General features: G+C 51.5%; 1 protein-coding gene across 5 annotated transcripts in view; it reads right to left on the bottom strand.

Moving 5' to 3' along the window:
- Nucleotides 1–22823, bottom strand: part of LPIN1 (lipin 1) — a 69350-nt gene that overhangs the window by 33134 nt on the left and 13393 nt on the right. For 2 of the 5 annotated variants that reach the window (XM_045979199.1, XM_045979195.1), the window contains exons 2-11: nt 19832–20032; nt 18824–18919; nt 15388–15695; nt 13228–13353; nt 10811–10918; nt 7456–7585; nt 5886–6198; nt 4750–4843; nt 3907–4097; nt 888–981 (exon numbers count right to left, since the gene is read on the bottom strand). In XM_045979199.1, coding sequence (XP_045835155.1) covers nt 888–981; nt 3907–4097; nt 4750–4843; nt 5886–6198; nt 7456–7585; nt 10811–10918; nt 13228–13353; nt 15388–15695; nt 18824–18919; nt 19832–20023 — 1652 coding nt within the window. In that variant the 5' untranslated portion in view covers nt 20024–20032. Of the gene's footprint in view, nt 1–887; nt 982–3906; nt 4098–4749; nt 4844–5885; nt 6199–7455; nt 7586–10810; nt 10919–13227; nt 13354–15387; nt 15696–18823; nt 18920–19831; nt 20033–20298; nt 20341–22823 lie in introns of those variants that run through there. The other 3 variants (XM_045979196.1, XM_045979197.1, XM_045979198.1) reach the window with 3 other exon arrangements.

Genomic DNA, 22823 nt, shown 5'->3' with positions numbered 1-22823 from the left:
GTCACGAGAAACAGTCAAGGAAAGCTCTGGAACCCCAGCTGGGTCCTTAATGAGCCCAAGACTCTTGCCAACACCCCGGCCTTCCCCATTTGTCCCTCACCCTGCCAACCCCCCAGAAGCCACTCTCGGGGGCCAAGCCGAGACCAGCGGAGGCGGTGGGAGCCTGCGGCCAGCTGGAGGGGAGCCCGAGCTCCCCGGCTATGAGCCACCAACGCGCCGAGGGCATTTCTTGCCACACTTCGTGGAAAAGGCAACTAGGTACCCCAAGTTAGGACCTAAATACCTGACTTCCCTCGGGCAGAAAAGTTTGCTACAAAAACACCTGCACAGTCCCTGACCTCAGACACCAAAGCTTTCACGGATGGATAAGCAGCCCACACTGCAAACGCCCGTGTCTGATGTGGGTCTGAGGCTCAGAGGCCGAGGGCCCAGACTGGATGCATTCCGGTACAAAACCTAGTCCGGGGGTGCCAGGGTGGCGCAGTCGGCTACGCGCCCCACGCTTGGCTTTGGCTCAACATGATCTAGGGTTATGAGATCGAGCCCCACGTCGGGCTCTGCACTCAGCAGGGAGTCTGCTTGTCTCTCTCCCTCTCCCTCTATCCCCCTCTGCTCGTGCTCACGTGCTCTCTCTCTCTAAAATAAATAAATAAATCTTTAAAAATCTAGTATGGGTGAGTATTAAAACCCACAAGATTGATACTTACACCAATCTACCAACTATAGAACAACACAGTGCTTTGCCTACAGTGAAGAGATAATAATAAATTTTAACAAAGACTTCATCTTACGTATTTCTAAGGTCTACTGTCTGGATCTTTGCTTTTGAAAAACTGAAACGCAAACCGTACTGTGAGACGCCAAAATGACTTCCAAGAGGAACCTACTTATTCCCGATCTTCACCACGAGATTGGGGTCATCGATGAGAGACGGGTTGTCCACAAACTGTTGATACGACACGGCTTGTTCCAGAAACGCATCTGTGAAAGAGATCGTAGGAATAAGGAGAAAACAGAAGGAAAATTTTGTTCAGAAAAACAGGCTTCTGTTTCCCTTGCTTGTTCACAAGTGCCGTCTCGGAGCCGACACATTCCAGCTGTGTAGACAATTCTTTAAACGCATTTATAAAGGGGCCTGAGTTTGGGGACAGCGTCTGTGCAGAACTGCGGGCGGCTGGGGGCAGCCCGAGGCTGTGGGGCAAGCGTATGCCCAGGCAGCAAAGCGGGGAGCAGGCGTGTGGAAAATCCAGTTTCCCCACGCATCTCCAGAAGCAGGTGACTGGTAAGTAGGCTCGGAAACCAGGCCACCCAGTTTCGGTCGCTTTTACTGGTGTGAGCCTGTGCGGAGCAAGTACTTAATTCCCTCAAGTCTCAGTTTCCTCGTCTGTAACATGCGGATCAAGAACCACGCCTGCTTCCCCGGTGGCTGTGAGGCTGGGAAGCACAATGTCCAGCCGAAAGCAAGGACTCGCTCGATATTGGTGGGCGAGGTGCTGGTCACTGTCACATGGAGGAAGTGTGGAAGACAGCATGAGGCCTGACCTGCTGACCCAGCCCCACCACGTTCTGGGAGGCAGGAAGGCCTCGGCCCTGATTCTAGCTTCTGTGATGAGCTCTGGCCTCCACTCGGCGTCCCCTGCTCAGCTGGCCCTGGCTTGAGCCTTGATGTGGGCTCTGACCACCTACCTCTCTGGTACTAATTTGTCCCCACTCCTTCCCTGGAGGTGGGGGGGGCGGTCCTATAGACCCTGAATGGAACCAAGACCCAGGAGATCCCAGACCTCTCCAGCAGGAAGAGACCCGTTCGTCAGGAGGCTGACCCAGACTGGCCACGACAGGTACCTCTGGAAACCAAATTCATGCCGCTAGGTATTCTCCTCAGGGGCTCCTGCTCACGGGCTTCTGGCCTCAGCGGAGCGGACCCCAGGGAGGACACTCAGTGCAAGAGTACAGGAGAAACGAAGACATACAAATGGCTATCAGACACATGAAAAAATGTTCATCATCACTAGCCATCAGGGAGATTCAAATTAAAACCGCATTGAGATACCACCTGACACCAGTTAGAATGGCCAAAATTAGCAAGACAGGAAACAACGTGTGTTGGAGAGGATGTGGAGAAAGGGGAACCCTCTTACACTGTTGGTGGGAATGCAAGTTGGTGCAGCCACTTTGGAGAACAGTGTGGAGATTCCTGAAGAAATTAAGAATAGAGCTTCCCTATGACCCTGCAATTGCCCTGCTGGGTATTTACCCCAAAGATACAGATGTAGTGAAAAGAAGGGCCATCTGTACCCCAATGTTTATTGCAGCAATGGCCACAGTCGCCAAACTGTGGAAAGAACCAAGATGCCCTTCAACGGACGAATGGATAAGGAAGATGTGGTCCATATACACGATGGAGTATTATGCCTCCATCAGAAAGGACAAAGACCCAACTTTTGTAGCAACATGGACGGGACAGGAAGAGATTATGCTGAGTGAAATAAGTCAAGCAGAGAGAGGCAAGTATCATATGGTCTCACTTATTTGTGGAGCATAACAAAGAACATGGAGGACATGGGGAGATGGAGAGGAGAGGGAGTTGATGGAAACTGGAAGGGGAGATGAACCATGAGAGACTATGGACTCTGAAAAACAACCAGAGGGTTTTGAAGGGGCGGGGGGGGGGGTGGGAGGTTGAGGAACCAGGTGGTGGGTAATAGGGAGGGCACGTACTGCATGGAGCACTGGGTGTGATGCCAAAACAATGAACACTGTTATGCTGTAAATAAACAAATAAAAATTAAAATTAAAAAAATTTTAAAAATTAAAAAATTAAAAAAAAATTTTAAAAAAAGAGTACAGGAGAGCCAGTGCCATGGGACACCAGCCCCTCGCACCTCTTCAAGGCCCCACAGAGGCTGGTGCTAGAGATTTGGACACGTGACGTGGCTGGCTATTAGAGGGGAGGGGGTCTTCGAAAGACTTCTTGCGAGGGACTAAACCAGGGGGATCGCATTAAACTATGTATTTCAGTTCGGCTCCCGGGGGATGGATTAGCTAGCTCAGGTTCCAGAGCAAGGAGCCCCAGCCTTTGTGTGAGAAGAACTTCACAGAGCCCTGCGGGGACTCCGGGACAGAGACAGGAATCTAGGATGGCAGCTCAGGACAGGAAGGGAAGAGGGTGGCCCCTGAGTGGTGAGGGGGCGAAGTGTACAGCCTCACCCCTTCCCCGCTAGAAAAACAGACCGTCGGGGGGGGTGGGAGGGGGTGTGACAAGAAAGAACCGTGGAGGATGGGGGTGGCAGAGGGACAGGAGAGGGACACTCAGTGCCACTAACGCCACTCGAAGGGTTCGTCAGTTGGTGACAGCTGATGCATCAGCTGGGGGTCTTAGGGCCACCTCACCACGTAGCCGTCACGAGACACTGGGAAACCACTGTTCTGAATTTGGTGGACACCATGAATTAATGCACCACGTACACCAAGCCTATGAGCCCCACTGAGATCCAGCTGGCAACCACCCCTGAACATGCTCAAATCCAGACGTCTCTCCCTCCCCAAGGCCCCACAGCCTTTCTGCACACGTCCAGGGCCCTGTGACTCCGTGACCCCGACATTCCCCCCGGGCTGCGGGCTCCCAGAGGGCACCCCTGCAGGGCGGGCACAAGTGCTCAGCAAACACGCCCGACGACAAGCGGCCCCGAAGCCGTGTGTGACCAACAGAACCCTCAGGTCCGCCGGCCGCAAGCCGTGAGCATAAGGCCCATGAGCTACAGCGAATCATTTGTGCTCTGGGGAACCCAGCCCAGTGGGAAGCCACTTTCACCAGAGAAGCCCGAGCTTCCGGACGTTCTGGCCGCTGGCCACGAGAGGGCGCTCGTGGCTCAAAGACGGGCTCCAGGGCCCGGCTCCTGGCGGTACCTTTGGTTATCTCCCGGTTGTCGCTGAGGCCCCCGCACAGGGAGATGGCGATGGACGGCAGGTCCCTCAGGCTGTCCGAGGTGCTCTCCACGCCGCTGTCGATGCCAGAGCTGCCCACGGACTGCGGGGACGGGTTGGCTGACCGGGCTCCGTTGTGGCTGGTGTGTTTGGCGAGCCCGGGAGGATCCCCGCTGCGAGGAGGAAGAGAGGTTCTGACATCGCACACCGCAAGCGACTCCCGCCACGCACTGGCCCGCGGCGTAGCACACGAGGTCTTCTCAGGACCGGGTCATCTCAGGACCGGGACAAAGACAGACAAGTGAAACCAACTACTTGGGAGAGAATTATTTTAGCCTATTGTCCTCCCTGTGTCTCCTCCCGAGCCTACGGGAAAGGAACGGCAGAGAAAGCACAGTGTCCTCAGAGGCCACAGATGAATGCTACCAGCCTCCGAGGAGCCAGCGCTCCCTGCAGATCACAAAACGGAACGGGGCCTCAGAGGCCATGGGAGAATCTCTCCCGGGGAGGGAGAGGGCTGTGCACCTGCCCCCTCTTAGCAGCTGATTCGGGTGACGGGTCACTGCCTCGGCCCCTCACAACACGACCGCGGTGTCACCACGGGAGCCAGCCTCGTGACTGCATTCCTGTTCAGGAGGTGGGAAGCCAGCCACACAGAAATATCCACACGGGACTCGGGAGAAAGTCCATTATTACTGGTAGATTTTCACAGGAAAATCGGAGCCTCCCTTTTCTTACTCACTTCCCAATCAAATGCAAAGGGGGAAAAACAAGACTCACGCAGACGAACACAGAAAATGATACGAAGAAAAAACGAAATTTTACTTTTTGGGAAAATACAGGGCAGCGACTTCAGGGTCCATATCTGTGAGGTCATCCAAGTAGACGCCGTCAGCCCCCAGATGCCTGCTTCGTTTGTCTGGAAGAGCAAAGGGGTCAGGTCAGAGCCCCGGTCTTCCACGGACTTCCGAGCAGCTCCAGAAGGCAGTGACGCATAATGCACACGTTTGCTCCGGAGTGTCCCCACCGCGCACGAACACGAGAGCTGGGAGTCAGCGGCGCACAGGACTCGGAGGCCGACTCACCAAGTCTGCGCGAGACCCCACCACGGCCAAGAGCAGCGCCGGACCGAGTCACGTGACGCTGCTGAGCAATGCCCCCAGCTGTGAAGGGCCTGATGTGTCCTGAGCATTCGGTCTACTGAAGCCATCGCCACCATCATCAGTCAATGAGGAAGGCTTTCAATAAACACGTCCTGGGATGCACAGTCCCAGGCCCGGGGGCCCACACGGTGCGTCCAGGGTCACGGCGCACCACGACCGTGGACTTCCTGTTTCCTTCTGCCAGAGAATGACGTCACTGGTTCATAGAAATCTAGAAAAGCACACCACGTAGTTAACCACGTGGTTAACAGGACAGGCTTTACGTCAGCCCTCCTGCCGGGCGACCCGGTGTGTGTTCAATCAGCAGTTCGGAGCAAGACTACTCTGAGCACAGAGGAAACAGGCAAACCAGGCCAAATGGTTCTTGATCCCACAGAGCACACACGTTCTAGTACGGGAGCTCCCGGCAAACACAGATACAAAAAAGTGACCCTCTCAGACAGTGACCCGTGTCATGCAGAAATTAAAACCGGGCAATGTGCCGACAGAAACGGAGGGCAGGGGGCGAGGAGACCAGGATTAGCTCAATAATCAGCTTCCTCCAGAGCCCCAAGTGGGTGAACAAGACTTTATCTCTCTGGATCCCAGCACCCCGATCTACAAAGTGAGGGGGTTCGTGACACCACCCCAAGGGTTCCTTCCGTCTGGCTGTATAACTAAATCCTGATAACACCTTCAGCGGAAAGCTGTCCCGGTCCGGCTTCCCCCTTGACATACTGGGGCCTTCAGAGGGAAGGACCGGGAACGTGCGCAGCCCCCGTCTGTGCAGAGGGGACTGGGACCCGCCGGCTCTCCCACCTTTTTTCCTGGAAGGAGAATCCATCTTGCTTGCTGTTGGGGCTACGCTGGCAGAGAGGGGTTTAGGTTCTTCGATCGTAGGCAAAGGCGGGGCTGCCGCCCCCAAGGCCTCAACGTCTTCTTCGTTAACAAACTGCATCTCCGTGGGAGGCTTGCCCGGCTCCGGAACGGGCAGTACAGGAGGCCTGGCCAGGGTTGGCGACTGGTCACTACACGCATCCGAAGACTCACTCTGGATGGCCTGAAAGTGTATCTTATCACAGATTTTCCTACTGTTTAATGGGCTGCAGTCTTTCATCTTGTGCGGAGATGACTATGTTAAAGGGGCAGAGAGAGACAGACAGACAGAATGGTCAGGGCGTGGGCAAAGAGAAAAAAGGAGTTAATCAAAGAAAAACAATTAACCCATTAATATCTGCACAACCATCTGCCCATTTGGCAGAGACAGTCAAGCCTCAGGAGTCGCCTGGTGATTTCCCTTCTGCCAAAAGAACTAAACAGCAGAACGCCAGTTCCAGAGTGAACAAACTTTCATATAAAACATCAACAGCCCATTAGAAGGAAGTAGGATTGGCTCAAGTACTCAGTGTCCATGCACGGAACAGGCAGGACACTCGCAGGACGGGCAGTTCGCAGCATAGCGACAATAAGGGAATCACAATTACACACAACGGCACGATGAATGTCGCCAAGCTAACCTCTGCTGTGAAAGGCAGGAGGGTGTTTGTCCTTCTGGGGGGGGCAGGCTGAGCAGTAACTGCAAAGGGTGGGGGCTTCAGGTGGCTGAGTAAGCCCTGCTTCTCTCTGGACACATTCACAGCGTGAAAATGTTCCGATCTATGCACCTACGATGTGGGCTTTTCTCTGTACACGTGCTCTATTTCAATAACGTTTACCCCCAAAACTAAGTCAAGAAGTGGGTGGTTCACCTGAGTGAGAAATTAACATTTCTGATTCTACTTCTCCAAGGAGTGTCCTGTTACAGAAAACATTTATCCAGTCAAAAACAAGAATGCAATTTATGGGTTGGAAGGGAAAGGGAAAGTGTTTGTTCCCGTACCCGATATCACAGCTTCTCGCACAACGAAAAAAACACCACAGCACGTCTGTGGTTGGAAGCGTTTTGCCAGAAGAAGTGAGGGTTAGCATTTTCACGCCACTTCTCCAACAACAAATGCCATGAGTTTGAAAAGATGGCTGGTTCAGTCGCCACTACAGCACGCAGGCTGAGAAATCAGCGTTTTCCATGAAAGCTAAATGTAATCCAGAAAAAGAAAGAACCCACAAAACTCTACCTCAACAGACATTCCCTCCAAAGAGTTGCCCCTCTGGATTCTCCATAGGAATGCTTTCAATATTCACTCACTCATTCATTCATTCACATTACAACCCTCTACTGGGGATACAAGAAGTTGTAGCATCTTCTAGAAGCTTTACAATATTAAAAAAAAATTTTATAGTACTATGTCCGGCTGGAATATGAAACGAAATTTCTTCAAGGAAAAGATCATGCGTGTTTCATGTTTTTGGAAACTATCTTCGATATATGGCAGAAATGGGAGGGGCTTACCTTTGCCGCTTGTGGTAATTCTCCCCAAAGCCAGAGCATTTCTAGGTTGCTCTTCTGCATCGTCCTGTCGGTGGCCTTACTGACCAATTCTGAATCGCTTTTAGGTGTTGAAGGTCGAGAACCTGAAGGACTTAAGAAAAACACAAATCCGTGATTAAACTGGGAAGGGAAACTTTTTAAGATGTTTTTTGGTCCAGAATTCTATGGTTCAAACAGCCCAGAAAATGCACACAAGCTTCATGACATTCCCCTCTGTGGCCACCAGGGGTCCACAGAACACACAGGCAGGAGGAAGGAGCTCCCCTTTTGGGGAACCTATCCCAACCTGCCCCCCAGTTCCAAGTAAAGGTGAGAAGAGGCATTTAGAAGGAAAAATTGAAGAAAAGAGAGATGAAAGTAGAATGGAAAAGTGTGTTCTCATCTCAAAACCACCTGTCTCTCCCCACCTCACTTGAGCTCCCCACTCCTGTGGTCTCAACTTCCAAACTGCGTCTGTCGGTTCTCGGCTGCAAAGGGGGGTCCTGCCTATCTCAGATGCGCACCCATTATATTCAATTTTTAAAGATTTATGAATCTGCACTGGCTTCAAAAACAGGGAAACTGTATCACGTGCTAATTTTGCCACAAATTCCAGATGCCAAGAATAAACTCAAACTTCCTAACACGCCAGGAGCCTCTGTGTTGAGATTTCATTAAATATCTTCCAGGAATCGTTCAAAATCCACCTGTTGGCTAAGGCTTGCTCTGTAACAACATATCATACGGCTTAATTCTCAGGCCAGTTTTTAAGTGGTTGTAATTTGAGTTCTTGTCTCTACAATCTTTCCTGTTTCTCCTCTTTAGACCTGAACGAAGTTTTCCCTCTGTCCAGCCAGAAGGACCAGCTCAGAATCATCACCTTGTCTACAAACTTCTCACAGTATCCTAAACAACATCTGGATGAGAAAATATATCCATTGAACCTCTCCCTGCCTTCTCCTGCGTCATTTCCCCCAGAGTAAGACGACGGTGTTACATGAAGCGGGGCACAAAGCCGCCATGTTTTCCTTCTGCACATCTTCCACAGCCCTCACACTCTCCTGAGTCCCCGCCCGGCCTCGGACCTGAGTTAGATGTCAACTCCCGCGGAACACGGCTTCCTGTCAGGACAAGGAGCAGTCATAGATGAAACCAATCAAACCAACGGGGACCCTTAATGGCTAAACTGGTCCCAGATCTCTTCGGTCCGGCCATTTGAACCAAAGAGACTGACCGCTCGTTCTCTCTCCTCCATTTCACACCAACATGCTCAGAGGCTGGTTCATCACCCGTGGTGCCCATCGCCCACCAAACCACCCACGTGGTACGTGGCTACAGTGTGGCCCTCACGCTCTATTTCACCACGTGTGGAGAGGAGGAAGGGTGTCGTGGGAGCGTATACGATGGGACACCTCTCCCAACACACAGACACACACACACCCCCTCTTCCACCCCATGGGAAATGGTCCCACAGGAGGAAGGCTGGGCGCCCACACATCTCGGTGGTAAGGTGTCCATCAACTCCCAACATACTTGCTCCCTCTAGTCCTGTAATTACGCTTTTCTCCAAAGGGTCACTACCTCCCTGGCACCGGCGTGTCCATATTATATATGCGGCATCAGCGCCAGGTGCAGAGGGGGCGTCATGGCCTCCAGTGTACCTACGACCGTGACCAGCAACCACTTTGTCTCCAGAGTCATCACTGAAAAGGTCCACTGTGACTGGCTTCCTGTCCTCCACAGCGCGGCATCCGAACCTCCAACCCCTGGTCTAAAAAGCTCCTGGTGTTCTATTTTACCACATAAAACACGAGTGATGTTTTGTGGAACAAGGAATAGCCGTACCCCCCGCACTGGAGTCAGCAGAGCCCTTTAGACCGAGCTTGCTCTGGAGCCAGGGGGTCAGCGAACTTCGTCAAGCTCTGTGGGTCATGCGACCTTTGTCAGAAGCAAACAATTCTGTCGCAGCGGCACAAAAGCAGCCCTTGACGATACGTGAACAAGCCGCAGTCCCACAGAACCACGGGGACGGACGGGGGGCCACAGCTGGCCCACCGGCTGTCCTTAGCCAGCCCCTGCTCTAGAAGAAGGCAAATGCTGAACACGGGTCTCTTGTGGCGCCAACTCCAGAATTCCTGTTATTCCAACCCCTGGCCAACCCGACAAGCCCTAGGTCTCCACAGAGGTATTCAGGTTTGCAAACTCACTCACAGAGAAGCGAGCCCTGAGCGAGGAGCGCCACCTCCGGCGCCCGGCAGGCCACCACCATAAATGGCGGCAACACCAGCCTCCCTCAGAAGGATCCTGCACGCAAATACCCCCCCACGGTCTGTGGAATTCAGGCCGACAGAAGGTGAGTCAGGGAAAGGCTCCCAGTTCTGGGTGAGATTCACGAGGAAGATGGTGGGTCCAAGGTTTTCCATTATCAAATCTTAGTCTTTTAAGGTCAAGGGTTGTTCAAAAAAATAAGCTTACAAGATCTGTGACCGGCTTCCGTAAATGATGCATTTATTAACCACGGCACAGTTCTCAGGATTTTGCCAGTCCCACTTGGGCAAGTGAGTTCTAACTGTTCACAGCTTAGTTTACCTCCTTCCAAAATGGCCTTTCCTCTGTACATGAAACCCTCCAAACGAAGCATATCCTGAGACTTGGTTCTCTAATCAAAAAGGAAAACATTTCTCGTGTAGAAGTCAGTCGGAGCTTCATTTGTTAACATTTAGAAACCATGTAGGTCCACCACGCCAGCTTGGAGTGCAGACACCATGGAAGGAATGGAGACAAGAAACTCAGACCATGGCATCCGAGGCAAATACAAACCAATGATCCTAAACCTATGCTACATTCCAAAATTCCATTCTAGAAACTCCTTGGAAATAGGATTCCATTATTCAGACAGTCTAATGAGCAATTTGAAGAGTTATAATAACTCCCCTTATACAAAAGATCTTATAAACTTGTATGTTGAACAACCCTAGACACAAAGCAAAAATCATACTACCAATTTTTATTTCATTATTGTTTTGCAAAGCACTCCATAAAATTAGGAGGAACTATATGCTTAGCCATCATTTCCAGAGAATCCGATTTAGTCATGGAAAAAAAAATCTAATAATCTACTAATGCTTAATTAAAGGAAAAAAACCATCTGTATGTATTTTCTTCATAAGTAATTTGGTTAGTCAAGTAGATTTGTAAGAGTTAGATCGAAAGTTTCATTTACACAGTCTATGTATTGTCTGAGTAAGTAATTTGGTCAATGGTAAACAGATTTCTACAAGTTAGATCACAATTTTGATTATCGAAGACATCCAAGTGGGGAAAAGAGCCCCTCTACCTTTCCGAAGCATGGAAGTGGGAAGACTGTGGAGGGCAAGAGCTAGAAAGGCCTCCCTCGGCCGCAACTGCCAGGTGGGGGGCAGTCCTTTGGCAATCTACCGGGCTACTGGATCCCACGTGATATACATTAAAAGAAAGAAAAATCATAGGTCAATTCAATTAAACTTCATATAAATTATTTGACTACTCTCCACAATAACGTTTGCAAGAAAATGAACATACTTAGGCATCTGACAACAGCAGAAAGGACTCTGTTGAAATCACTCAGAAATCAACATGAATTTTTAGAACTCAAGAGCAGGAAACTGCCAAAAGACTCGTTTCACTTTCTATTTCATCCGTACGGCCATAAAGGATTGTTGTTCTCTGGTCAGAATTTAGCGCTTGATCAAACTGCAGTCTCCAAAGAGCTGATCGTTTCTGCTGCCAGTTGTCTCTTCAAAGAAAACACACACTTCCAAGTATGGAAATGTATCTATTTATCCTAATTCGTCGCTGCATCCGACAGCAGTCAGACCCACGGGATCTGACTCAGCCGCTCTTCTGGATTGACGTGGCAAATCATGGAAGACGGGGGAACATACCCATGGTTGCGTTCTAAACATTTATTTGAAACTCAAGGTAGAGTGTCTGAACAGATTTCCCAACCTAATAGTGGTTTCTAACCATCCCACATAATTTTCTTCCTAAAGTGCCAACTTTTTCCCTCCTTAGGGTGCATTTCCACAGACCTCGGGAGACGATGGGGGAGGTTCCAGGAAGGTCTAATATCTGCCCTGTCCATTATGACGCTGCGCGTGACTATCCAGCACATGAAGTGTGACACGCCCACACCAAGGCGGTCCTTGTGTGAATTCACAATGATCTCAAAGACTTAGTATGAAAACGAGAATGTGAATATCTCATTAAGAACTTGGTGGAAACGACCTGATGGTATTTTGGACATGCTGGGTCAAAGGAACTCAATCATCAAAGTTAACTTTCTCAGTTTCTTTTCACTCTCTAAGGATGGCTGCTGGGAAACTGTAAACGTCCTGGGTAGCTAGCGTTCTGTTTCTACAGCACGGGGCGGGTCTGCAGACAGACCTCCATGAGGACGCCCCGCAGGCCCCCAGCCCCACCCGGGCGGACCAACACCCGCGGTCCCGGAGGAGGCACGGGACTGACCTAGTTCTCTGGGACTCGGACTCCAGCACGCGCGGCTCACTGTGCTGTTCCACTGATGAGATCGCTCTGGTGAAATTGGAACGAGGAGGGCTGTTGGGAGGACTCTGGCTTTAGGCAGGGAGCCTTTGCAGCGGGATTCCTACACTTCCACTACAAACCACAAGTACATCTAAAATGTAAGGAATAAGAACGATCCAAGCCTGGGACGCCTGGGTGGGCTCAGCAGGTTTTAAGCATCTGCCTTTGGCTCTGGTCATGATCCCAAGGTCCTGGGATCAAGCCCCACATCGGGCTCCTGCTCAGTGGGGAGGCTGCTTCTCCCTCTTGCTCTGCCCCTCCCCACTGCTCACTGGTTATTCTTTCTCTCAAATAAAATCTTTTTTAAAAAAGGAGAAAAAGAAGAATCCAAGGATGTTCCTGTCACTAAGATCGGTGTTTCTCAACCTCTTTCCATTGTTTGCGTACCCCCAGACAGCTGAGGCTTTTTCCCTGTCATGGTCCTCCCTCCACTGTGACCCTTTAATACCACAGATGGACTCTGAATTTGCTTATGTGTGAGGCCCCATGGAGGCCACAAGCCATTATAATATCTAAGAACTCTCCGCTGCCCAAGAGCCAATTTTTGTCCCAATGGGGGCGATACGGCCCCTGCTGAGGACGCTCGGTTTAGATCTGTCCCCTCCCCAGTTCTTCTGAGAAGGGCTCCGAAGGGCTCATATGTTCTCGGAGGTCTCACTGACCACCAGTCCCTGGGTCCTCAGGATGACCATCCGCAGCCTGAGCAGGTCTGATTCTCCAAGTTTCTACCCAACTCTAGGGCAACGTCAGAGTTCTTTTCAGGGAAATATTCCTGGTTTCAGCAGAAGGGGTTAAGCATGGGGAGAAGGCGTCATTCTAACAGCCCAGAACCACCTTGGTGGCTCCGGAATAGTACTTGAAGGCTAAGTGTCAAGAAAGGCTCAGCCACCTGTTTTCTCCTGCAGACAATCAGCACTGAGGAACAGGGAGTGGCTTTTCTTTCAAGGTCACCGGCGAGGAGTGAAGAGCCAGATTTACAGCTGGACGATGACATCAGAAGTTTATGGTCTGCACGTGTCCTTTTTCAATCCCAATCTATACCTCCTACTCTAACCCGCATTTTTTCACTTTATACTTATATTTCATTATTATTAGACACGCGTCCTGTCACTGACTTTAAACCCTCTGGAGGGGGGTGGTCGAACGCACACACTTCCCCGAGCAACTCACCTGGCGCTGGGTGACCACTCTCTATCAGAATTAGGGTACGATGCTGACTGAGGGTAAGTCATGATGGGGGAAGGGCTTTCCTTAGAAACATCTTCTTGGAATACAGGTATATCATTAGGAAGAGTTCTGGAGGGAAAAAAAAGACTAAAGTCAAAGAATTATTCATGATTATGGGTGACGGATTCATAATGAAGGCAAGTTTCCCTTTTATCTTGATTAGCTAAGTTCTTTGTCAATGAACACGATCTCTTTCTGACCCACCCAGGCATACTGGGGGCAGTGGGGAGGGAAAACGTGAAACACGGGCACACATAAATGTGTTTGTGCTTGGTTGGATTATAAAGTTCATTAAAACGACTGTATTCGGGGCACCTGGGGGGCTCAGTGGGTTAAGCCTCTGCCTTCCACTCGGGTCATGATCTCAGGGTCCTGGGATCGAGCCCTGCATCGGGCTCTCTGCTCAGCAGGGAGCCTGCTTCTCTCTCTCTGACTCTCTGCCTACTTGTAATCTCTGTCAAATAAATAAAATCTTTGAAAAAAAGAAAAAAAGACTATATTCAAGTCTCTGGGCTGATGGACGTGCGTAACGGTGATCCTGCTGGTCACATTTATGCCATGGCCCCGAAATGGACCCAGGAGGCTGAAAAGTCTTGCTGTGCACAGGAGGCTGCCAAGTGAATGACCACACACAGACAATCCTTCACCTAGCAGAACAAATAAACGATATAAACCAAATGACTCTAATAATGACAAAACGACTGCAAACCTACCTTGTTTCAGGTAGAATGCTTTCGTTACAAAAATACGACTCCCTCTTGCAGTCACACAGAGGCCGTTGGTCCGTACTTTTGATGTTCCCCGAAATATCCCTCACTAAGTTCTGGAATTAAAAGCCATGCAGGGACGGCAACTATAATAAGCCCAACCACTAGTTTCTGAGCCTACAGCAGATTAGAGGCTATAGTTAGGAAAAGTGACATTGCCAGTTTGCCTGTATTTTTAGCCAGAGGAGGGAAAAAAGTCCTAATTTGAATAATGAAGCAGAGGGCCAGTCCTGATGTTCCTTATCCCTTTTTCATGTTAACAAGATACAAAATAACTATCAAAAATTATACTGAATTTTAGGGGCGCCTGAGTGGCTCAGTCAGTGAAGCTCCCTACTCTTGATTTTGGCTCAAGTCGTGATCTCAGGGTCATGAGATTGAGCCCTGCATCAGGCTCTGCGCTCAGCAGGGAGTCTGCCTGACAGTCTCTCTCTCTCTCTCTACACTTAGCCCCTCCCCTCCCTCCCTCTCTCTCTCTTAAAAAACAAAAACAAAAACAAAAACAAAAAACCTGAATTACATAAAGATCTGAAATATCAAATCTACTTTACAAATGAGTTTTGTCTTTTAAAATTGGCCATTTTCACTAAAATAGTAATACACAGAAACCAAATTTCACCACCCAGTTAAAAGCAAAGAAAGTTGAGCAAGACAACCATGAAACCTTAGCCCTAGTCAGAAGTGAAAAGGAAAAGTCTGCTTGGAGAGAAAACTGGTCACGTTCTGCACGTCCTCATAACCTGAAGGCTGTCACAGATCAGTCCCCAGCCACACATCACCCCGACGGCCGGGACTACAGTCGGCGCCCAAATAAGAGCAAGCAGGCTCTGAAACAGGGTTTCGTGCATGAAGTATTAGTTTGCTCGCTTCTCTGTCCCTCAGTTCCATGCGGGATGCTGAGGCGGCCAGACAAGGAGCTCGTCGTCTGTAGCTGTAAGCCAGCTCATATGTTTCTGCCCCCTTGAGGTTGGGGCCACAGAGTTCTAACACTCAGTCTAAGACACATTCACATAAGAATAAGGAACACTGGGCGCCTGGAGGGCTCAATGGGTAAGCCTTTCCCTTTGGTTCAGGTCATGTCCCCGGGTTCTGGGATCGACCCCTGGGGTCAGGCCCCCTGCTTAGCAGGGAGCCTGCTTCTCCCCCTCCCTCCCCTTCTGCCCCTCCCCCTGCTCATGCTTGCCCTCTCTCTCTCTCTAATAAATAAATAAAATCTTAAAAAACAGAAAAAAAAAAAAAGAATAAGGAATACTGGGGGGAAAACAAGTTGTGAGAATCATCTCAGAGAACGAATGCGCCTGACCCCACACAGGCCCCGGCTTTCCTGCACGTTTACCTGCTACCGTCCAGCGGGTCAGCCTGGTCATCCGAGCTCATCTCTATGGGAAACATGTCCTCGTCCTCAGATGTGTTTGTGCTGTCGTCTCTTTTCAGGGTGTCCACCTGGGACTTTCTCCTCCTTTTCCTTCTCTTCTTCACTAAAGAGCTGCTCGAAGGGGCCTCACTGGGAGGTAAGGCCTGGGCGGACGCGCTGGGGTCCAGGCTTCGGATCCTGTCTACAGAGTTCCTTTTCAGCTGACACTCCATGCGCGAGGCTCCCTCCGACAGGATAGGGGAGGTGGCCAGGTACATGGGAATCACCTCCTGAAGGGCAGAAAAGAGATTTCAAAGACGCTTGTTACTTTGGGTTTAAGGGGCAAGGGGTGCCAAAGGCTGGCCGGTGTTCTTTAGGAACGTGAGCGCCCTTGGGGAGGGCTACGTGGGGCGGGGGGGACCGTCGGCCACAGTCACGGCCACCACGGCTGGAGGCAGTGCCAGGCCGGGACAGCCAACCACAAATCAACAATGCTCTATGGCATTTTGTATCGAGTCCCGCATTTTCGTAATTATAGCAAAGCGAGGTAGTGAGTGATTTCAGGGCACCCAAAGTGTTTGAAGTATCCGGAGTAAAGAGAGAAAAATGAGCTTTGAGTCACCACATTACCTGGGAACTGGGCTCAACTTTGCATTCAGTGCGTGGGGGAGGGGGGGTGAGTGTATGTGGCGGCGTGTGGGGGTAAGTGTACGTGCGTGCACGTTTGCATGTAAAAGAGAGAGACTGTGTATACGCTCGTTAACATGCACTGAATTAAGATGATAGTAATTAAAAACAGAAATACAGCTGACACCCCCCACCCCGAGTGCCTGCCTACAGCAGAGCCACCCAGATATTCGACCGTCACTCAATTAGATACCGACTCTCGTCCTAAAAACAAAAGGAAAAAATACGTGTCTGTCCATTTAAGTTGTTTAATAATGATTTACCATTTAAGTCATTTAAGAAGGTATATTAATCACCTAAAAAACTATAATGATATTTTATTAATTATTGATAAGTAATTAAAATCATTTATATTAACATATTAATTAATTATAATTAGTAGTTAATTAATCATTTTATTAATGGTTTATTTACTAGGAGACACTTGGTAACAAGAAGGAAAGAATATATACAAAGGAGAAGAGAGAATCAGAACCCCCCTGCTGACCCTTTACAGCAGGCTGGAGAACACTCCAGGTGCTACCGGTGTGCAGCGAACATCTGAGACCAAGCCTTGGGTTGGGAGGTGAGAGGTCATCTCGCCCAGCCGCTCAACGGGCCAAACCCAGAAGAAAGGCCGACAGTGCCGACACGAGGTTAAGAGCAAAGAAGGGTCTCCACATGGGCAGGGAAGGGGCGAAGCTCCATACACAGAGGGGGCCTGGATCCTGGGGCACTCTGGTGATGAGGAACACAGGCTTCCCCGACTTCCAGCAGCCTTCCAGGGGTAGCCAGGGCCATCCCTAAGAGGCAGAACATGCCCGGCCTCGGAAGCTCTGCCCCACCCCCCAACCACCCCCCCCAAGCCCCGCCCCACCCCCAGGCACCCTTCAGGCCAGCATAGCAGGCTCGAGCCCCTGCAACTTCCATGGGAGCCTCGCCCAAAACGCTCCTTCAACTCTCACAGCGTAAAATCTGTCTAAGCTAAGGGACAACAGAAATGTGGAAGGCAAGCATCCATCTGAGATGGTAAGAATTAATAATTACGAATGAATGATTCTCAGAACCGTCCCTGTGGATGGGGAAGTAATTACAGAAGCCGGGGGCAGAGGCCGAGGATGCTGGTCCTCCTGTTACATCACGCCTTTGGGGAGACCAAAAAGAAGAGGAGCCTGGGACCATTTTATTCTGAAACCGAACCATGTGCGTTCATTCTTGACCCTGGAGTTTTTCGGAGCTGTTCCTTTGGAATCCCGTAAAAGAACTACTCTGAATGGATTTCCTTGAGGAATCCCGACACAGCATCCCTTCCACACTTCCTCAAAGAAGGAAAGAGTGAAAAAGTGGTTTCTCTTCAAAGAAAACGTCGGGATAAATCTTCATGACCTTGGATTTGGCAAAGGACTCGTAGGCAGAATGCCAAAGGCAGAAGCCGCAAAAGGATTCAAAAAAAAAAAAGCAGATAAACTGGACTTCATCAAAATGTAAAAGTTTTGTGCTTCAAGGAATACCATCAAGCAAGCGAAGACATCCATAACAAACCAGTAATAAAAAGACAAAAACCCAATCACAAAAAGATCTGAACAGATTTTTCTCCAAAGAACAAATACAAATGGCAGCCAGCCTGTGAAAAGATGCTCGGCTCACCAGTCATCAGGAAGACGCACGGCAGCGCCACGATGAGACGTCCCTTCACGCCCCCAGGACAGCTAGACCCGTGGTCCCAGGGCAGGTGTCCATGAGGATGTGGACAAGCCCCAAGCCAACGCCCCACTGGTGGGAACGTCAAAAGGAGCGGCCGTGCCTCGAACACAGAACACACCGCTAGCACGTGATGGGGCGCTTCTGCTCCTGGGTACAGACCCAAGAGAAATAAAACCACTTGTCCACACGAAAACCTGCGCAGGAACGCTCACAGCGGCATCCTTCGGGACAGCCAAAAGGCGGGCACGACCCAGATGTCCACGAGGCCATGAAAGGGCAAGCGAGTGTGGTACGTGGGTACCGTGGGCGATCATGCAGCCCCACAGAGGGGTGAAGCCCTGAGCCGGCTACGGGCTGCGCGAGCCCCGACGGCTTCATGAGAAGGGAAGGAAGCCAGGCGTGATGACGACATACTTGGGACTGCATTCGTGGGGAAGCTCAGAACAGGGAAATCGAGACAAGCAGAAAGTAGAAGAGCGGCTGCTGAGGGCACAGGAAGGTGACGGGGCGGGCGCTTGGGGATATAGGTAAGCGACAGCTATCGGGCACAGGGTTTCTTCTTGGGCTGATGGAAAGGTCCTAAAATTGACGGTGCGACATCTCTTCGGAGAAGACTGAAAACCACCGAACTGTATTCTTGCAACAGAGAAAGTGTACGGTACACAAACTCTATCTTAGTAGAGTTGTTAAAAATGTTTTAAATAACAAAAAATGAAAGTGATGTGGTTACACACTACACGAAAATTAGAACGTTCAGCCCTCTGAGACTCGACACGCCAGTGTAACCTGTGCGCTTCGGACAACAGCTCGGCGTGATCCGGTCCCCTTCTCCTCGGAGACAGCACGAGGAAGCAGGCCAGGACTGCGGGGTCACGGACACGGCTCGCACCCACCCCGTGGAGCTCCCAGATCCCTGGTGCAGGTCAGCAGCCACGCTTCTCTGCTGCGGCGGTCTACACCGCCCCGCACAGTGTTACTTCTCCACACAAACTTCCGCTGGGGCCTCTAGAGAAGCATCGCTCAAAACTCAAAACTAGGAAGTCCTTACCTGATCATTATCAGTCTCTTGAACAAAAAATGCTTCTCCGTTATCTCCCAATTTCATGTGCAAATCCACGGACTCCCCGTTGATTTCTATGTCAACCTGAAGGAAGAACACACTTGACTCAAAGAGGAAAGCTCTTGGGCGTGCCCCAACTTTAAATACATACCCTTTACCCACATACACCCCAAACGATGGCACAGTTCCACAACTCAGTCAGTCGAGCCATCAGAAACGGCGTCTACCTGCCCCAGCGCCGACCCTGCGCCCGGGGAACCTTGCGGTTGCCCCAGCCAGCAGAGCACGGCAGGACCGGCTCCTGGAACTTCCGCACCCAGGTCAGGACACGGGGGACCCCGGCTCCTTTCCGCTGGAGGGGTTCACCCTGCATCCAGCAGCCATGTTGTGCGGCCACTCAGGCCACACAGACGGGCCATGTGTAGGCATCGAACTCGGCTGACAGTCCAGCCAGGAGCCCCCCGCCCAGCGAGGGACAGCATCCTTGGAGCAGGTCTTCTGGCTGAGGCTCCAGAGGGCAGTGGGCGGAGACAAACGAGCCCTGCCGCCCTTGGTCTGAATGTCTGACTCACACAACCCACAAGCTTAATAACTAGCTGATTTTTGCCCCTGTGTCTTGGAATAATTTAACACAATTCGAGTTAGTAGTTATCACTTCGGTGACCAGTCCTTTCCAGGGTGAAGCCACAGCTCTAGAGACCTAAAGCTTTGTCTGAAGACAGAAACACGAGGGGCGCCTGGGGGCGCTCAGTCAGCAAAGCATCTGACTTTGGCTCAGGTCATGATCTCGAGGTCCTGGGATGGAGCCCCGCCTCGGGCTCCCTGCTCAGCAGGGAGCCTGCTTCCCCCTCTATCTCTGCCTGCCTCTCTGCCTACTGTGACCTCTCTCTCTGTGTCAAATAAATAAATAAAATCTTCAAAGGCAGAAACACGATGATTTTAGATTTTCGAGAGAGAACCTGCCCCCCCCCAGGCTGCTGGGTCCTATGCTCTCACCACTTTCTCTCGGGAGCGCAGGACCCCCATCTTCCCAAAGCGCACGTGGAAGGGCGAGCACTGGAGGCTCCCGTTGGGCTGGCGGACAACGATGATATCGATGCATCCAGACAGGGTGGCAGGATTCAGCCCCTTGTAGAGTTCCTTCACGGTGACGAACACCTGGCCCGCCAACTGCCCCACGTAATTCATGGTTTGAGTCTAGAAAGCAGAGACACACCCACCATCGGTTAATTCCGGGAAGGCCATCTGTCTGGAGCCAGTCCTAATGAACTCGCCGTCGTCACACTAGCTCGATGGCCACACCTCGTTCAGATCCTACTGTTCCACCGGGATGGGCTCCACGATGCCCGTCCCCACCACCCGTCTACCCCACCCGTCAGCCAGCCCACCAACCCCCACGCTGCCGAGGCCAGGAAGCCTCATCCCGGAGGGCGCTGGGCTCTTCCCCTCCGCGGCCCCGGCACCTGCTCTGCCGTGCCCTGCTCTGTCGTCGCGTGCAGGTTTTACAGCTTAATCTGAAGACTCCTGGGAAAAGAGATGCACTTTATACCTCTTGGGCTCTAGCCCCCACCAGGCCACGAAGAGTCGGCATTCAAAAACAGTAACTGGAAAAAAAATGGGTAGTTCCACTTGAGAAGGAAAAAAACTGACTCTTATTTGGAACAATTTCCATCCTGGTCTTGGTCTGCCTAGTTGGATTCTGCCCCACGGCGGCTCCAGGGGAAACACAGGCTCTGCTTCCCTGTGTCTGTCCAGCTAAGCAACCAGAGGCCGGTCAGCAAACATCCGGCATCTTCTCTCCACCCAGCCTGGTACTGGCCACACAGAGATGAAGACAGCATCCCTGGCCCCTGAAGGGACTCACAGGCTCGTGAAGGAGACAGAAGTAAAACACGGGGAAGGGAAGTACATGTCCGTGGGGCTGCGTCTGCTCTAGGCCGACACGAGGGGCCACAGCCAAGGGAGGCGGAGAACACACGGAAGGGGCTGCAGCAGGCGGGGAGGGGGCAGACGCCCACGGGGACAGGTGCCCAGGAGCCCGGCTGGGGGGGGGGCTGTGCCTGCCACAGACAACAGGGAAGGATAGAGAGTTCGCACCACCCTGGGAGGTCTGGACGTTTCTAAGGAGCAACGTGAAGCCACTGCAGACTCGGGAACAACAAGATGATGATTTGACCCATGATTTCAAAAATGCCTCATGGCAAAAGTGTACAGACTGGCAAGGAGGGAAAGAAGGCCGGAAGGCTAAGCGGTGGCTGTTGGCGATGGTGCAGATGAGAAGACGCCAGCCGGCAAGGAGGCAGGAAAGAGGAAAGGGAGGTGAAGGACAGTTGGAGAGATGCTTGGGGCCAGAGGACCCCGTCTTCCCACAGCTCCGGCTCCCACGACCACCTTGGTGACTGTCCTCACCTGGCCCACTGCCCACCTTGGCAGAGCCCACTCTCTGGTTCCATGGTCTGGCCCTGTCACGTGCCGCAATGACACTCGGACACCTCAGAGTGGCCCGCAGCCCACAAGGGCCAACCCTGCAGCCTTCCTCTGCCTCACTGAGCCTCCTGCCCTGGGAGGAGCCTGTCCTCGGGGGACCGGTCTTCAAGGGACCAGTGCTCAGGGGACCTGCCTTGGGAGGTGCCTGTCCGCAGAAGTGTCTGCCCTCACTCGGGGTCCCTGCCTCAGGGTGCAGCTCGCTTGGGGCTGCCCCCTTGCCAGCCCGGCTTAGCTGACCTCACAGATTGGCCCAGGCAAAGCCGCTCCCCTCTCCTCTCTGTGCGCTTAACACTTTGGTGGCCTCCTGAGGTCCACCATCTGAGCATGAAATGTCTGCACACTATGACTTCCAGTCGCTGGATCCCAAGACCTCACCCTCTCTCCCAACCATCACGCCCCGATTCTTCGAGGTGACCACCTACCCGACATGGGCGCGTGGGGGACCATGCCGACCCCACTCACTGAGGGTCCCTTACAACGATCCCGGCGGCCACCACCTTGCTGTGCACACTGTCCCTGACCTGTCTGCACAGTTTGGTTCCGTGAACTTCCTCGCTTGGATGTATCTCTATTTTGCCGTGTGGTTTTCCTGTCACTTGGCGAAGCCAGACTGTCCTTGAGGCCGATGATCAACTTTGTCTTTGCCAGTTAAAAAACCGAAAACTACTTTTCATCAGCCTCACTTTAACCCCTGACATGAGCAGCAGTGAGTTAGCATCCCCTTCACAAATAAGGAAACCGAGGCTCGCTGGTGGCTGGTCACGAGCCCTGCACACCATGGGCAAACCAAACCACTGTCAAGGCTAAATTAGAAGTGGTCGGAACCCTAAAAGCAATGACAAAACCTACAAAGAACCCAAGAAAGCCCTCATGGCTCATCTTATAATCTTAAATGACGTCCCGTGGATTGATGGACCCATCTCTCTGGGACGAGCGACGAGCAGACCCTCCGTGAACACCAGCAGTGATGTGCCCGGGCCGGCCGCCCTTGGACACAGACTTGGCGCCCGGTGCTCCTGTCCCCACGACCAGCCCTCCATCCATCTCCAAGTCACAGGGAGGCAAGATCAGAAAATCACACAACTTCTGCATCTGTGAGCAAGCTAACTAACTTCAGGCAAACCCAGGCAGGAGACAGTTCCGAAAAGAAGAACAATGCAAAAAAGGATTCCTAGGACTCTGATACTCCTGTTTTGTGTTTGGGGATTTTGTGCGTTTTTTTAGACAGCTTTATGCCCAATATGGGGCTTGAATTCACGACCCCAACATCAAGCGTGGTGTGCCCTACTGTCTGAGCCAGCCAGGTGCCAGGAACCCTGACACTTCTAATAGAGAATCATTTTACCAAAAAAATCGTCACATCAATGTTCAATGTAGATCTTAACCTCCGGTGCTTACCGAGAAGGGTCAGCCTCTAACCCTGCGGCAAAGCACAGCGGTCGGAACAGTATTTTTGTAAATTCCTTCCTCGTGACCTTGTGCGCCTTGATTTTCACAACGC

Source organism: Meles meles, chromosome 15 (assembly GCF_922984935.1).
Source record: "Meles meles chromosome 15, mMelMel3.1 paternal haplotype, whole genome shotgun sequence".
NCBI lineage: Eukaryota > Metazoa > Chordata > Mammalia > Carnivora > Mustelidae > Meles > Meles meles.
Note: the sequence above shows the minus strand (reverse complement) of the source record. Positions and strands in the feature narration are given on the sequence as shown.